Below are 16601 nucleotides of genomic sequence, written 5' to 3' on the forward strand. Positions count from 1 at the left end.
GCTCATCCGATTTATTTGACTGCTAACATTGTATACAAGAGTCTGATTACACTCATTACACACAGCATCTGAAAACAATAACACAATGATGTATGCCTCTATTTATAGCGTCAATAAGGCCAACCTTCACAATAAAACCCTCACAGTTATAAAGTGCTTTCAGGTAGCATAAAGCAATCACACTGCTGGTCCGGTTCAGGGATTGCTAAAAGTGAGAAAATTCACAAGAGTGAACTTCATGTCTCAAGAATGGGAACATATTTCTTAATTGTTGATAGTGCTTGAAGCGTTTTTAGCAGTTCACCCACCCTTACTCAGAGCTTAAATAAATGGAAGATAACCAGTTTGGTTGTGTGTGTTCTGCACTTTAGGGAGATTTGACAAGAAACCCAAAGTCTAATAGCAGCAGTAGACACACTGGGGGGGAAATAGACAACATTTATATGTATGAACTGTACATGTGGAGAGGGAACTAAGGTCATAAATGTTTAAATCAAAACGTTTCTGAATGTTTCACAGGGTTCACATGTTGTTTACGACATCATCACACTAAGCTGAACTTTATGTGGTACAAAATTACACAACTTCTTCATTTGTCTGAGTAAGAACTATAAAAATGTAAGAAAATGTGTCAATTCTCTGTTTGTAGAGGTTAAATGTTTAGATTTTTTTATTGTATCTTATTTATTTCTTTAATCTGAATAAGCTTCCTACTGTAGATATTTATGTAAGGTTATTTTTCCTTAAAGTGTCATTTAGCAAACTTTAGCTAGCTGGACTAATGACCAATATTGCTCTTTGTATTGAAAGCAACCTTTCAATACAATACTGAATCCTTGCTAATTTGGCCAAGGCATACATTAGGGTACTTTTTATGTGGGGTTTTTTTAAATTTCAGTTCAGTTATAGTTGCAAACCATAAAAGGTGAGGTAAAAGCCATAGTTCAACCGTAAATTAACACCATCTGGACACATTCTTACATTTCCTTTGATTGAGAATGCAGATTTTCTTTAAACTTTATACATCTAATGCAGTATAAAAAAGGTTTAATACTTTTCAAAGTAAGTTAGGATTTGAGAAATTGTGTAAACAGTAATAATAATTAATTTCCAACATGACTGTACCTTAATTTGATACAAAAGCAGACTTAAAACTAAAAGACTTGAGGATTTTCTAACCGCCAGATATGTACAACCGTTGTCTTCCTTGCTCTAATATTAAAAGCTTCACAGCAGAATGGCACATATAGCAGAAATGTGAGTAACCAGAAATCATGAAGCGTGATACGAGCCCTGAAGACGTTGATGTTTTCAGTTGTGGCTTCATGTGTGTCTTCCTGTGAGCAGTCGCAACAGAGGTTTCCTTTGTGTCTGTGGTCTCAGTTCAACGTGATACATTATCAAAAAATGCCAGCAGGAGGTAGTTTTTTTTTAAATCAATCTGATCTAAGAGGATGTGGTCAGCAGCACAGTAGACAGTAGAAAGTATAACATTGTCAGGACTTTTAGCAGGAGACATCTCCAGTCCATAACCTTTCAAGTCTAACAAATATGGATGTGTTTATGGTGTCTAATAATAACTTTCCTTCTGCTGAACTCGGAGCCCTGTCACTTTTTCTGTAAACACTTCCTCCAACTGTTTGTTTGGGCAAAAGCTTCCAGGAAGGTAATATCATTGTATGCAGATATAGCAAAAATGCGATGATCCTTACATCCTTTGTGTTTTCACAATGAATAAAGACGGTGAGGGTCATCTTAATTGCAAAAGCTGCTGCGCAAGTAAACAAGAAGTTACTTGACTTGGAAATAGTAGAAAACAGAAGGTATAATTTACATGCAGTTATACGGGTTACAGGAGAAGGCTTGTGGTATTAAACCATTTAGAAAACTCAAAACAGTTGCAGTGGCTCGGGGTCAATTCACCCTTTCAGCTATTTGTAGCCGTATTTTGTACCCATGTATTGCCATTTTGTCCCTTCCTGCTTCCATTTTGTACCTGAAGCATTGCATCTTACCCTGTTGGTTGGGTATTTTCAATACATTTTCAAGATAAAAGGATAAGGTTTAATTGTATATCATTTTCTGTGGACTTTGTATTACACTCTGTTCCCATTTATTTTCTTTTTTTCTCCATTTGGGCCTTTCGACTCTTGAAATATAACAGATTATGACCCCAGATGGAACATGGTAAATATTGTTTATTTAGGCCGCATGACTAAATTTCCTTACAGTACACTATAGGTCTGACCTTCAAAGGGTTTGGGTGTATAAAAACAGGTGCAAACTGGATTGTGTGCACAAAGCTGGTCTACAAACCAGGTACAAATCGAATTGTGTGTGTAAAATCAGCGCAACAAGGGGCTCAAACCTTTTAGCGTGTTTGCCTATGCAAAATGTATGATAATGACCAAAACACGCAAATTTATGGGAGGAGGATTTGCAAGTGTATTCCTCACTACCTGCAATCCTATTTATTAAACCTGAAGCGGATTGCGGGTGCCGTTTTTGCATCTATATTTAGCACATTTGAAAGGCTGGTGCAACTGGCACGCAAAAATGTCTGCTGTCACTGTGGCGAGAAGCAGGCATAGATACAGTGGCACAGTGGTGTTGCAAGCTTTTCAAAAGTTTGGGGGATGTTGCTTGTCTGTGGGGGGGATCGGCTATGAATTGACATTCTGAATGGCTGTGTGTTTTATGTGCTTTTTTTAAACACAACTTATTCCGCCTCTCTGTCGTCATCACTCCTGGCCACATCTTAAAATGCATCCTAAAAACATTTAAAACTGGGAACTTTATAAACCCTTAAACAGATGCACCTGGGATGGAAATAAGCACCACACACGCACTGTCTGCCTTAATTGACCTCCTTCACAAACTGTAAGTAAAACATAGTATAGTTTAAACCTACATTAATTGAATTACTGACCTCTGACCCTTCATGTGCTCTGTGAAACTAATGCCTCCTGTAACCATCTGGTTTAGGATAGGCCTAAACCAGATGGGTGCAGTGGTAAAGACTGGGCTCAAAATGATTTAAACACTTTATGGCTCAGTTTACACAAAAAAAGCTGAACCAAAACAAATTATTTTTATTTTTTCATTTAAATAAGCTTTTAGTTTTTTACAGTAATATCACTTGCGGGATTTCTCTTAAAAATTTTGTCAATCTTCTCTTGCCTTTTTCTTTTCTGCATTTTAATTATACGTATGTAAGTGACAAAAAGACAATTAAATGCTTGGCAGTGTCATGAATCTGACAGACATGACAGAGAGACTGCTTTTTCTGGCTAACATATGCTAGCACATCCAGAGAAACAATATGTTAGCAATTAGCAACTTATGTGTCGTTCCATACAAGTGTGTCCTCTGCATAAACTGAATGTAATGCAAACACAAGACAGGTGGGGCTTAAGGCGGGGCAGCCAATCAACACCTGGTGTCAGGTTTGAACAGGAGCGGGAGGGGGAGGGGGAGAGGAACAGGAGGGAGGGGGCAAAAACAGCAAGCGCAATATGGAGGAAACAGACTGGAAGCGCTGAGAGAAAAGTAAGGGTGTTCAACCATATCACAAGAAAAAGTGTTAAAATGTGTTAAAATGCTCACATTCCCCATGGTTGCAATACCCAGTCAGTGACAGACAACGGAAAGACAAACCCTCTTTGCACATTAGATTTTCATGCAAGGAGAAAACATGCAATCGATGTGCCAAAGACATGAAAGTCACAAGTTTTTGGTCCACCAGGCTTTCCAGAGACTTTGGTCAGTACGAATTGATACTAAGTCGGTACGAAACTTCCTGAGGCATTTCATATCCGCAAAGTTGGAACAAAACAACAAAGGTCCGAAAAGACAAAGGCGTGAAATGACCAGAACCTGGTACAAAACATTCTATATTGAATGGAAAGACAGTGGGTCTGTAAATTATGAAATGATATGCATGTCATCATTATAATGAAGTGAGAGCTAACATGAACAAATTGTTATGATCCATTAACATCCCATAATAATCCACCATCACTGGCTAGTAATCAAGGTGATCCTTTTACAGTAAAACATGTGAGCAGCTACATTCTGCATTTCACATACCGGATATAAAAACTGTTAATAAGATTCCCGTCTCGGACCAGGAGTCCAACTCAAGTCTCAGGTCTTTAGGGCACAGGTCTAAGTTGAGTCTGAAGTTTTTAATTTTTGCAACTTAAGTGTGACTCGAGTTGAAGTCTTTAACTCGAGTTGCCAGGTCTGCAGTTCATATCATTATTTTATTGTGCATACTGAACAGATGCGGTTTAATTCTTTCTAACTTTCTAACAACAAACATTTCACTGTTTACCCAAACGGCTCTGCTAACATCATGTCAGTCCAGTCGCATCATCCATCCAGCTGAAATCAGTCTGTCAATCTAAAGAACAAACTGACTGCTTTAAAACAGAGACAGATGTGCACAACATTGGTTGGAAAAGTGTCCAACCCCACTCAAGGAGACTGGTTCCAGAGCCAGAGCCGTGCGTCGAGGTGAGCCCGACTATTTCCAGCCGGAACGTCTCTACCTCGCACACCAACTCAGGCTCCTTCCCGACCAGAGAGGTGACATTCCACATCCCAAGAGCCAGCTTCTGCAGTCCAGGATCAGACCGCTAAGGTCTCCGCCTTCGGCCGTCACCCATACAACATTGCACCCGACCCCTTTGGCGCCTCCCACGGGTGGTGAGCCCATCGGAAGGGGGACCCACGTTCCCTCTTCGGGCTGTGCCCGGCCGGGTTCCATGGATGAAAGCCCAGCCACAAAGCACTTGCCAGCGTGCCCCACCTCCAGGCCTGGCTCCAGAGTGGGGCCCCGGTGACCCGCGTGCCGGCGAGGGAACACTGTTTCCATCTATGGTAATCGTCATAAGGGGTCTGTGGGCTGCGCTTTGTCTAATCCCTCACCTAGGACCTGTTTGCCTTGGGTGACCCTACCAGGGGCATAAAGCCCCTGACAACATAGCTCCAAGGATCATTGGGACACTCAAACCCCTCCAACATGGTAAGGTGATAGCCCAGGGAGAAGTGAGTGGCAATCATTACTTCAAAACTGCCTCACATGCAGGTATCTGCTTCTTACAACATTGTAGCTGAAAGTACAGTTTTATGGATCATTAAGAACTTCAAGGTGGAAGGATCAGCTGCAGTGAAGAAGGCTTCAGGATGTACACCAGTGTGCAACAGTATCCAGCAAACTCTAGAACCATCTTCTACCAAATTAGGTTGCCACCACTGCAAGCTCTGCACCGGTGGTGCATCTGCACATATGCTGAGAAGACTTTTGGACAAAGAAAATATCAAAAGCAGACTTGCATTCTTCAGGACACACAAAGATGGACATCAGAAGTTTTATTTTCTCTGATAAATCCTCTTTCTAAACGTAAGAAATCACCATAGGAGAAAAGATGAGAGCTACCATGAGTCCTTTGTGGAGTTATTTCATCTTCGTTCCAATTCTGCCTCAAAACACTGCCATGAATAAAGAGTCAGATCGAATCATCCTCCAGAAGCAATTTCTTTTACCAATCAAGAGATAATTTGGTGATGATCTATGTATTTTTTAACATAACTGAGCACCATGTCACATTGTTAGGGTAATAACAAACAGCTTAAAGATTAGAACCATTTTTGAATGTGGACCATGTCCTTAAAACTCTGAGATAACTCAACATGCATGGGACAGAGATGCAAGGCCTGAAAAAACACCAACACCAACAGATGAGCAATATCTTAAAGTCATAAATCACATCATCCTTCAGCTGTTGACGAAGAGATCTGAAAGTCTTTAACAATACGTTTCACACTGATGGTGATATTTACAGGAAACCAAAAGGCATTGGGTGATTTTCAGATCTCTCGTAAAAAGGCTGAAGAACCATTCCTGAAAAATTGATTGCAGAGTTCTGAAGAATGGCAAAACCAAACTCTGACTTTCTGCCTTGTTAAAGTGGTACAAACTCTGTTTTAGCCTTCGGATTTCCCATTTATATTTGCGTGCTTCAACAGACCGCTGACCCCATTTCCCTTTTTCCACGTCACATGAGAAACATTACCACATTTGCAATCTGCTGCATTAAAGAGTGAAAGCTTCACAACGACTTTCTTCCTGTTGGGCAGTTACTTTCCATGTAGTTTCTATATTATCCATGAATGTTTGCAGCACCTAAACCCAGCAGTGTTTAAATTTCCTAAGTAGGGATGGAGGCTTTTAACCTAGATTAAACAACAATATTCTCCTTCTGTGCTCAATGAGGACAGGATTTGTATTTCATTTGCATTTAGTGTTTGTTTGGTTTTTCAGTTTCCTCCTTGTTATGAGACCTCTCATATAAACACACACCACATTTACATCATTTAAACTTTGGGTTATAGTCAGTCTTACATGGAAGAAAGAAGGTAACTTACAGTACAGACCCTTCTATGAGAATATCCTTTGTAACATGCTTTTAATGAGTGCTTATTGAGCTTATGGTTTAAAAGACGGGATTTGAAACATACATGTCTTTTGAGGTTCTAAATTTCAGTAAAGATGTAGTTTTTACTTTCATAAAGGCCAATGAGACTTAGAAAGAACATCAATCATTTCTGGTTTAGGTCTACTGTGAAATTGTAAATGTATAATTTGGCCCTTGCTGCCATTAACTTTGTGTTTTCTTTCCTGTAGAAAGTACCCCTGCCCTAGTGCTTTAGAGTTTAACTGTATTTTCCTGAAAGGAGTCTTTAATGAAGCAGCTGCTGATATTAAATTTGTCTACTCTATTAGTTCTTGTTTTTTTTCATTAGAAAGTACCTCTGGCCCAGTGCTTCTTCTTAGTTGTTTTTTTATTGGAAAAATATTGATGGAGCTATGCAGTTTTGTATATGTTTTGTGCTATATATGTATATTCTTTTTTTTTCTTTTATTGAAAGTACCCCTGACCCAGTGCTTCTATGTTTCGCCGTATCTCCTTCCTGAACGGAGCCATGGATGATGCTACTGTTGAATCTAAACAACTTTTTTCTCCCTTCTCTTTCATAGAAAGTACCCTCAGCCCGCTTTGTCTGTATTTATCTGTCTGTCCTAGATGAGGCACATGATTTTCCTCAGTTTCAGTCCATCCGTGTATTACCTTCCATAATCTTAAATCATACAGCAGGTGTAACAGGTCTAGGAGGAACATCCAACTCTTTAACAACTCTCTAGATCTTCCTGGATGATTCCAAGACGGTTCAAGTCCAGAATGGATAAATAGTCGCTCCAAAGAGTTCTTGGTCTCCCAGTGGGACATGCCTAGAAAACCATCAAAGGGAGCTTCCAGGAGGCATCAGAGCCCTTTCCAACTACCGAGTACAGGTATTTTCACCTGTTAGGAAACAGGCCTACATTTATTCCTGTCCATTCAAAAGATGTAAATAAGAGACAGAACCTTGTTCAAAATAAATCTAAGGATTTTTTATATTGTATTTTTCATTAGATAATAGCTGAAAGATCAGACTCCAAACAGAAAAATCTCCTACCCAAGTTGAACAATTAGGTATCCAGTCACAAATACAAATGTATATAGAAAAAGAATTAAGTTTAATGCTTCAAGTGAAGCAGGACCAGAAAACTATATTCTATCAGTTAGATAATGATGCTGCCTGCTCTGTGTTCCCTGGAGACACTCTGGAAACATCTCAATCCAAAAACGTTTCAACTCAACATAGATCAGTGGGTACTGGACTTCCATTACTGGACAAACAGGAAAAATTAAATGCATCAAGAGGAAATAACACAGTAGCAGAATTACAAGGAAGTTTTTAAAGGTCACAGACAAATTATTTTCTAAATGATGTTGGCCACATTATTATTCAATTTCTTTAAAAATTGAAGTAGCAAGAAAATAAATCACTCTTAAATGAGTTTGACTGAGTTTACCATGAAGGGAAAAGCAAAGACAGAAGGGTCCAAGCCCCTAAAAGACCTGACTTGAAATTGTTGAGAAGTTGTTGGTCCAGTTTTCTTCTGAAAAAGTTACACTAGGACCCACTTGAGCTACAATAGGAGAACTTTAAAAGTAAGTAGAAGGTTTGGAATATCTGCAGGCATCTGAATAAAGTCTTTTGGCAGATGAACGGGATCTGGAAGTCTTTAAGAAACAGGCAAGGAATCCGGCAAAGACCCGACACAGGACCTGAACCATGTACCATCCTTGAGTATATCATGTACTGGATGGAAGGATGGAAATTAAATTGGACTGAAACTAAGTGAAAAAGCAGCAAAGGTCCAAAGACACATCGTAATATACTTCAAGTGTTTATTTCTATTAATTTTGATCACTGACGTATATAGCTACTGAAAAACCCTAATTCCGTTTTAGGAGAACTAGAATATTACACAAGACCAGTAAAAAAAAAAGACTGCTCAACACGCTGTTATCCAGCAAGCACCCGTCCACAAAAAAGGTCCAATGGTCCTTGCTCAAAAAGCCTGCTCTTCATGGAGTCCTGTTGCTAAGCATATTGGTGGAAAGTTGAGGGGAAGGAAAAAGTCTCAGATGTTTAGCAGCCCAATGCTGCATAACTCCAAATTTTACTAAAAAAGGCTTTGAACCCCTGGGCAACAATCAAATAATTTTCTCCTTAGCCCAGGTAAAAAAATCTTTAATGTTGTCTCATGTTCAGGTGTGGTTCAACACAAGGAATGCAATAGCTGTATCCTATGCAATGAAAATGTCTGTGTGGTAGCTCTTGAAGCACTGACTTCAGCCACAATCAAAACCTTGTAAATCTCTCTATTGACCTTTGCATGTGAACATTTTTCCTTCCTCTCAACTTTCCATTAATATGTTTAAATACAGCAATCTGTAAACAGCAATACATGGTTTTACCTAGCTATGACCTTCCATTGCTTACTCTCCTTGTGGAGTGCATCAGCTACTGTGTACTGAAGAACTGTCAAGTCAGCAGTCCTCGATATCATTGTGTAAGGCATATATTCTGAGTTCTCATTGGCTTTTGATGAGCAACTTTTGCTTCTCTCAACATATCCTGTGAACATTCAATTTCTCTCGAGCCTGCAGGCTAGCCGGAGGCCATGAGCAGATCTCCTTAAAACTTTTGAATGGACTTTACTTCACAATCCTGTCAAAGCTGCAGTAATCCATGTTGCTTGTGCACCTTTTTATACCACATTGTTATCCTTCCACTCAACTTCCCATTAATATGCATGGGTACAGCACCTATTGAACATCCAGCTTCTTAAGACAATGACCTTTTTGGCTTGCCCTCCTTGTGGAGGCTGTCAATTACTGTCTGCTATACAACAGTATCTTGAGCAGTCTTTCACATGATTTTTTTACATTTGTTTTTATTTGTTCACGTGTAATATTCTAATTTTCTGAAGACATTATTTGGCGAGTATTAATTATTTAGTAAAATAAATGGCTTCAAATCAATCAGGCTGTGTAAAATGAATCTATAGGATTTGAGTTCAATTAATTAACTGAATAAACTTTTAGATGATTTTCTACAGGGCTGCTGCTGTTTGGGGGTCGCCTTGCATTCAAACCAAATTCGCGCACAGAGAGAAAAAAGCGCAGCTCAACAGCTGCTCTGCCTCAACATCCTGTTTCACAAACTACAAGACGATGCTGCAACGTGAGAAAAAGAAAAATGCGCCGCTTGCAGACACAGTTCACAGCTGCAGCGTCTTCCGGACTTTTTCAACCAGCATTATTACTGCTAGAACTCTCTCTTAAGTACTCGGTTCTTGACAGTTTCCTGCACCCAACAAGAAGCACAACCCCGTCAGAGTTTATCTTCCAGTAAATACAGTCATATCCTCCTGATATTAAGAACAGATTTGACGATGAGGAAGTGCATTAACTGCTCATCTAATCCCAGATCTGGGGCATCTCTCTGGTTGTAGGACCGGGGTTGTCTCGAAACAACACCCAGAAAGAGGAACTGTCACCCCGGCCACCTCCATCCTTACCTTCCCGTGCCTTGAGCAGCACCGTATTGGCGACAATGTTCTCCAGCTCCATATCGATGCTGTGCCGGTTTCCAGCTGCAGCTCCTGGTGATCCACCCCCTCCCGGTAAGCTTCAGTTCCTGTACACCGTCCACCACCTCCGCCCACCGCCCAGTCAGAGTGGAAAACCCGAAACCTCGGTCCTTGCTTTCCCACAGACCCAGTGAAGCGCTCCTCCTCTCCTCTCCTCTTCCTCCTCCTGTTTCCCCTCCTGCTCGCACTGACTCTCCGCCTTGTAGCTGCCGTCAGAGAGCAGGAAAACTACAGACAGCTCACTCTGTTGTCTATTTTTAATGTCTAAGTGAAACATAGCTGTCACGACAGACCCCTCACTCTGACCGATTTTACTTTTCAGACTAAATTTCAAAGTTATTTTCTTCAAAACCAAATTAAATCTAAAGTACCTGTGAGCCGTTTAACCTTTCATGCTGTATTTACACTGATCGTGCATAATATTATGACCACTGACAGAAGAAATGAAAACTTCTGATTATTTTTTAATGGCACCTGATTATTGGGCTGCACGGTGCCACAGTTCTTAGCGCTGTTGCAGCAAGAAGACCCAAGGTTCCACCCTTTCTGCATGGGGTTTGCATGTTCTGCTTGTGCATGTCTGGGCTCTCACTGGATACTCCTACAGTCAAGGTTAAGTGTTCTCTCTAAGTTGCATTTAGGTCTGAGTCTGTGCATTGGGTGCACACACCCCCACGACCCTGCAAGGACAACCAGGTACACAATGGAGGAATAAAAAACGATTATCACTGATCCATTCATTACTTTACACAGTCTTTGATAAGATAGATCTCAATCCATCTTCCCATTTTCCTAAATTTGATCATGGAGGTAACAGGAATAGGATGAAAACCCTATCATCCCTCTTTCCAGCAATACTCTCCAGCTTATTCTGAGTGGTTGGAAAACCCAGGCCAGAATAGATAAGAAGACCCTCCAGTGTACTCTGGTTCTGCCCCACAGTCTCTTCCCAGTGGGATGTTCCCAAAAACTTCCAAAGGGAGGCATCCTGATCAGATGCCAAAGCCACCTCAACTGACCCCTTTTGATGTGGAGGAGCAGCGGCTCTAGTCTCAGCACCACGATCGAGCTTCTCACTTTATATTTTAAGGGCAGCACACATTAGCAGCATCAGATGCGAGTCAAGAAATATGTTTCTTTTATTTTCTACTTTGAACCTGCTCTTTTCTGAGGACTTGATGCTTCTGGTAACATTATCCAAAGCTGGAGTCTTGCAACCTTACCTTTCTTGATGCACTTAAGCATGGGGGATCTAAACAGGTTAATTGACGAGACATACCACAGTGCTCCGGATTCCATCCTACCATCAATCATGAACAAGACACAAAGAGATTTCATGTCTGCCTCTTGAGACAAAGACTGAGCTCAGAGACAAGGAACAGGTCTTATGTTCAATAAATCAAATTGTGGAATTGAAATTGAAGTGGAAGTGTTTATTTATATGAGATTTTTGGTTATTTACTCTTTTTGAGTTTAAAATGTATGTAATTTGATCTATTGGAAAGACACTGTCACAACCGTACAGAAGCCACAGAGAGGTGGAACTACAACTCTGGTCCCATTTGGACCCTGGAATGTCACTGTTTTAGAGAACTAATAAACTGTCATATTTCTAAACAGAAGAGCTGCTCCACTAAAAGTGGGATGGATGTAGTCGCTCTAAATAGAAGGTTCCGTAGTTGCTCCTTTAGTGGCTTCATCTAGGAGGGAAACACAGCTAACCAAATACGCTTCAACCTAAGCCTATAGCAGCATAACTACAGAGATACCTCAGGATAACCTAAGCCACTCTAACTACAAGCTTTATGAAAAGGAACATTTTAAGCCTAGCCTTAAAAGTAGACAGGGTGTCTGCCTCATGGACTAAAACTGGGAGCTGGTTCCACAGGAGAGGAGCCTGATAACTAAAGGATCTGCCTCCCATTCTACTTCTAGAAGAACTATATAACATTGAACAATATTAAATTGCTACATTACAATAATCCATGCATTATGATTTTTGTCTGATCCCAATAAACATTAGTTAACCAGAATGTATGTTATTTTTTAGCTAACCAAATTTACTAAGTATTATGACTAACTGGTGTTCAGTAAGATCAGACAAAGACCTTTAAATGTTGAACAATCAAATTTAGTTTTCTTAGCCTACTTTTAGCACAGCAATACAATTTTCCGTTACATTGAACTTATTATTTTTACTTCTTTAATGCAAACATTTAAGCTACAGGTCCTTCTCAAAATATTAGCATATTGTGATAAAGTTCATTATTTTCCATAATGTCATGATGAAAATTTAACATTCATTATTTTAGATTCATTGCACACTAACTGAAATATTTCAGGTCCTTTATTGTCTTAATACGGATGATTTTGGCATACAGCTCATGAAAACCCAAAATTCCTATCTCACAAAATTAGCATATTTCATCCGACCAATAAAAGAAAAGTGTTTTTAATACAAAAAACGTCAACCTTCAAATAATCATGTACAGTTATGCACTCAATACTTGGTCGGGAATCCTTTTGCAGAAATGACTGCTTCAATGCGGCGTGGCATGGAGGCAATCAGCCTGTGGCACTGCTGAGGTCTTATGGAGGCCCAGGATGCTTCGATAGCGGCCTTTAGCTCATCCAGAGTGTTGGGTCTTGAGTCTCTCAACGTTCTCTTCACAATATCCCACAGATTCTCTATGGGGTTCAGGTCAGGAGAGTTGGCAGGCCAATTGAGCACAGTGATACCATGGTCAGTAAACCATTTACCAGTGGTTTTGGCACTGTGAGCAGGTGCCAGGTCGTGCTGAAAAATGAAATCTTCATCTCCATAAAGCTTTTCAGCAGATGGAAGCATGAAGTGCTCCAAAATCTCCTGATAGCTAGCTGCATTGACCCTGCCCTTGATAAAACACAGTGGACCAACACCAGCAGCTGACACGGCACCCCAGACCATCACTGACTGTGGGTACTTGACACTGGACTTCTGGCATTTTGGCATTTCCTTCTCCCCAGTCTTCCTCCAGACTCTGGCACCTTGATTTCCGAATGACATGCAGAATTTGCTTTCATCCGAAAAAAGTACTTTGGACCACTGAGCAACAGTCCAGTGCTGCTTCTCTGTAGCCCAGGTCAGGCGCTTCTGCCGCTGTTTCTGGTTCAAAAGTGGCTTGACCTGGGGAATGCGGCACCTGTAGCCCATTTCCTGCACACGCCTGTGCACGGTGGCTCTGGATGTTTCTACTCCAGACTCAGTCCACTGCTTCCGCAGGTCCCCCAAGGTCTGGAATCGGCCCTTCTCCACAATCTTCCTCAGGGTCCGGTCACCTCTTCTCGTTGTGCAGCGTTTTCTGCCACACTTTTTCCTTCCCACAGACTTCCCACTGAGGTGCCTTGATACAGCACTCTGGGAACAGCCTATTCGTTCAGAAATTTCTTTCTGTGTCTTACCCTCTTGCTTGAGGGTGTCAATAGTGGCCTTCTGGACAGCAGTCAGGTCGGCAGTCTTACCCATGATTGGGGTTTTGAGGGATGAACCAGGCTGGGAGTTTTAAAGGCCTCAGGAATCTTTTGCAGGTGTTTAGAGTTAACTCGTTGATTCAGATGATTAGGTTCATAGCTCGTTTAGAGACCCTTTTAATGATATGCTAATTTTGTGAGATAGGAATTTTGGGTTTTCATGAGCTGTATGCCAAAATCATCCGTATTAAGACAATAAAAGACCTGAAATATTTCAGTTAGTGTGCAATGAATCTAAAATATATGAATGTTAAATTTTCATCATGACATTATGGAAAATAATGAACTTTATCACAATATGCTAATATTTTGAGAAGGACCTGTAAGTTCTAATCTAGCTAGTTACAGTTACTGAGATTTACTTTAGCCAAGATCATCTTTAATTGTTGCTTGTTTTGTTGTTTTTGTTATTATTACTTTTAGCTATAAATCTCAATTAGCAGCTTATTTCTACTTTGAGCAAACTATGTACCCTTTAGCTAACATTCCCTGAACATTGGATAAAGGTTACAGGGAATTTAGAAGTAACTTAATTATTGTCCCCAGACTGTTTAGCAGATAAAGAAAAACGAAGGTTAGTTTGAACGTCCAGGGAACGTTCACCGAATGGACCTTTGTCATGAAACGAAATTTGCACAATAGTAAGAAAATTTTCCATAATGACACAGAAGATTTTAGCTAATATGTAATAGCCTACCTAGCATTTGTTTTAGCTTTTTTTTTTTCAATTCAACTAATTTAAACCAATTTTTGTGCAACTGTTTAACTTCACATAACATTTACATATCTCTTAAAATAAGTATTTGGCTAGGTGGAATATTAGCTTTTTTTAAGGTAAAATGTGGCCCAAAAGAAATACTCTGATTTGGCACTTTTGTTTTTATTGAAGAACTGCATGAATGCAATCTGAAATTATTTTTGTTCTCAGTTATCTTGTATTGTATAAAAATAAATGGAAAAACAGCACTGTTGTGATTATATTCCAAGATTGGTCAGATATTGAAATATTAAATAATTTTCTGTAAACACAATCAATTTCCAAATTGCTCAAACAGCCAGATTCTCTAATTTTTCTATTATCTGACAAAACATCCTTCAATGAAAAAATCTTTTCATAATGAATAACATTGACAGATTTCAATAATCAGTGAAATTCTTTTATATTAAATTTTAGTATGTTACAGATCATCAAGTGAGTAGATATTTGTGAAGCTAATTCTCTTTGAGGTTCATCTCTCAGCCTGCAGGAAGTGGATTTTCCTGTGCCGATCAATAAAGTCAGGACCACAGTGCATTAAAGGTGCATTAGGAATGCCATTCACTGTTATGTCATTCATTCTGATGATAGTACGGATCGGGCAGAGAGTTGAAAGTTATTGATCGGCTTCTATAATGGTCCATCCTGGGTCATACAATTTTTTAAACTAAGTAGAACACACAAAAATAATTTAATTTATAAAAAAATCAATAACAATAGATTTTAGTACAGCTCGTGCACACAATGCAAAACTGAAGAAATTAGGTGCTCCCTGTTTAAAATGATTTTTGTGTTTTTCTATCTAAAGACAAGCTGTAGCTTTAAAACAGGATTTCACCCTAGAGGGTAAAAGGAGCAGCTGTGTACGTCACTTCGCTCAGCATAAAAATAACTTTGATGAGCAGTTTATTTATTATCTATGGCATAAGCTAGAGACATTTCCAGAGAAGTGCAGTATCCTCATAAATAGTGATGGTTTATGGTGGGATCTGTTGCTAGACAGGCTTCCTTTGTTATAATGAAGATCTTGCTTTGGTGAAGAAAGTGCTGACCTAAAAAGTGAAGCCCTCAATTTAAAAATCTATCTAGGTTTCAACAGCCACACAATATTCATCAGATGTCAGGCATGAGTGAAAGAACAGGATGCTGGATCCAAGCAACTTAAATGAGCTTTCTCTGTAGGTTGGTAGATGTTATGATGATGATGAGCTTCGTCATCCAGGTAGAGTTCAAAGTAGAGCCAGTTCTACTTCACATAAAAAGAAACTGAGGTGGTTTGAGTACCTGATCAGGTTGTTTCCTGGGACAAACCCAGAACTTGCTGCACAGACCATATATCTCTGCCGGTCTGGGAACACATTGTTAGCACCCATGAGGAACTGGAGGGGGTTACTACGGACTTGCTTCAGGGAAAATAGTGTCTTCATACAGTTACTATTGTGTAGTTGAATTTGAATAAATCATTGGTCTCTTTAGTAAAATAGATTTTGCTTTTTGACCACATATATACATAAAGAATAAAATTTTATTTTGACTTGCAAAGAATTGTGGATTTTAACCAAGATATGAACAAAATTTACTTCAAATGTACCAAATGTCTGGATTATGGAGAAACAGTAAACTGTTTTGCAGTGAGTGATAAGCTACAACCATCCATTTTCTATACCCACTTCTTCTATACTGGATCGCAGAGGAGCTGGTTCCTATCTCCAGTACTCTACAGGTGAGAGAGAGGCGGGGTACACCCTGGACAGGTCACCAGTCCATTGCAAGGCAACACAGAGACATACAGGAAAAACAACCACGTACACACCCATGGGCATTTTAGATAGACCAATTGACCTAGCAGTCATGCTTTTGGACTGTGGGAGGAAACTGCAGTACCCAGATAGAACCCACGCATGCACATGCAAACTCCATGCAGAAAGACCCCTGGCCAGGGGTCGAACGGAGGACCTTCTTGCTGCAAGGCAACTGCGTCCCATTGCAGCCCATAAGCAACATGTTCTCATATGTTGATGGCTGTAGATGTACGACATTTTCAATACATTACATACTAAAATAATGTTAGATTTACTCTATGAATCCTATTGTAACTAAATGTTTTTGATTTTAGTGTTTATTAAATTATTTTAGAATGCATGTTTTTAACTTTTATTTTTGTTATTTTGATATTGAGATGGGGGACAGTTTTTGTTTTGGACCAATGTGTAGTCCTTTTTTTAAATAACTGAAGCGCATGACTTCCACTTCTTACATTACCTTTGTTTTGTTTTATGA

General features: G+C 39.7%; 1 protein-coding gene across 1 annotated transcript in view; it reads right to left on the bottom strand.

Moving 5' to 3' along the window:
- Positions 1 to 10226, bottom strand: part of grk6 (G protein-coupled receptor kinase 6) — a 77135-nt gene extending 66909 nt beyond the window's left edge. Inside the window, exon 1 of the mRNA XM_047379714.1 lies at positions 9983 to 10226. Within this exon, the coding sequence (XP_047235670.1) occupies positions 9983 to 10034 (52 nt within the window). The 5' untranslated portion in view covers positions 10035 to 10226. The remainder of the gene's footprint in view (positions 1 to 9982) is intronic.
- Between the last annotated feature and the right edge of the window lie 6375 nt (positions 10227 to 16601).

Source organism: Girardinichthys multiradiatus, chromosome 11 (assembly GCF_021462225.1).
Source record: "Girardinichthys multiradiatus isolate DD_20200921_A chromosome 11, DD_fGirMul_XY1, whole genome shotgun sequence".
Lineage (NCBI taxonomy): Eukaryota > Metazoa > Chordata > Actinopteri > Cyprinodontiformes > Goodeidae > Girardinichthys > Girardinichthys multiradiatus.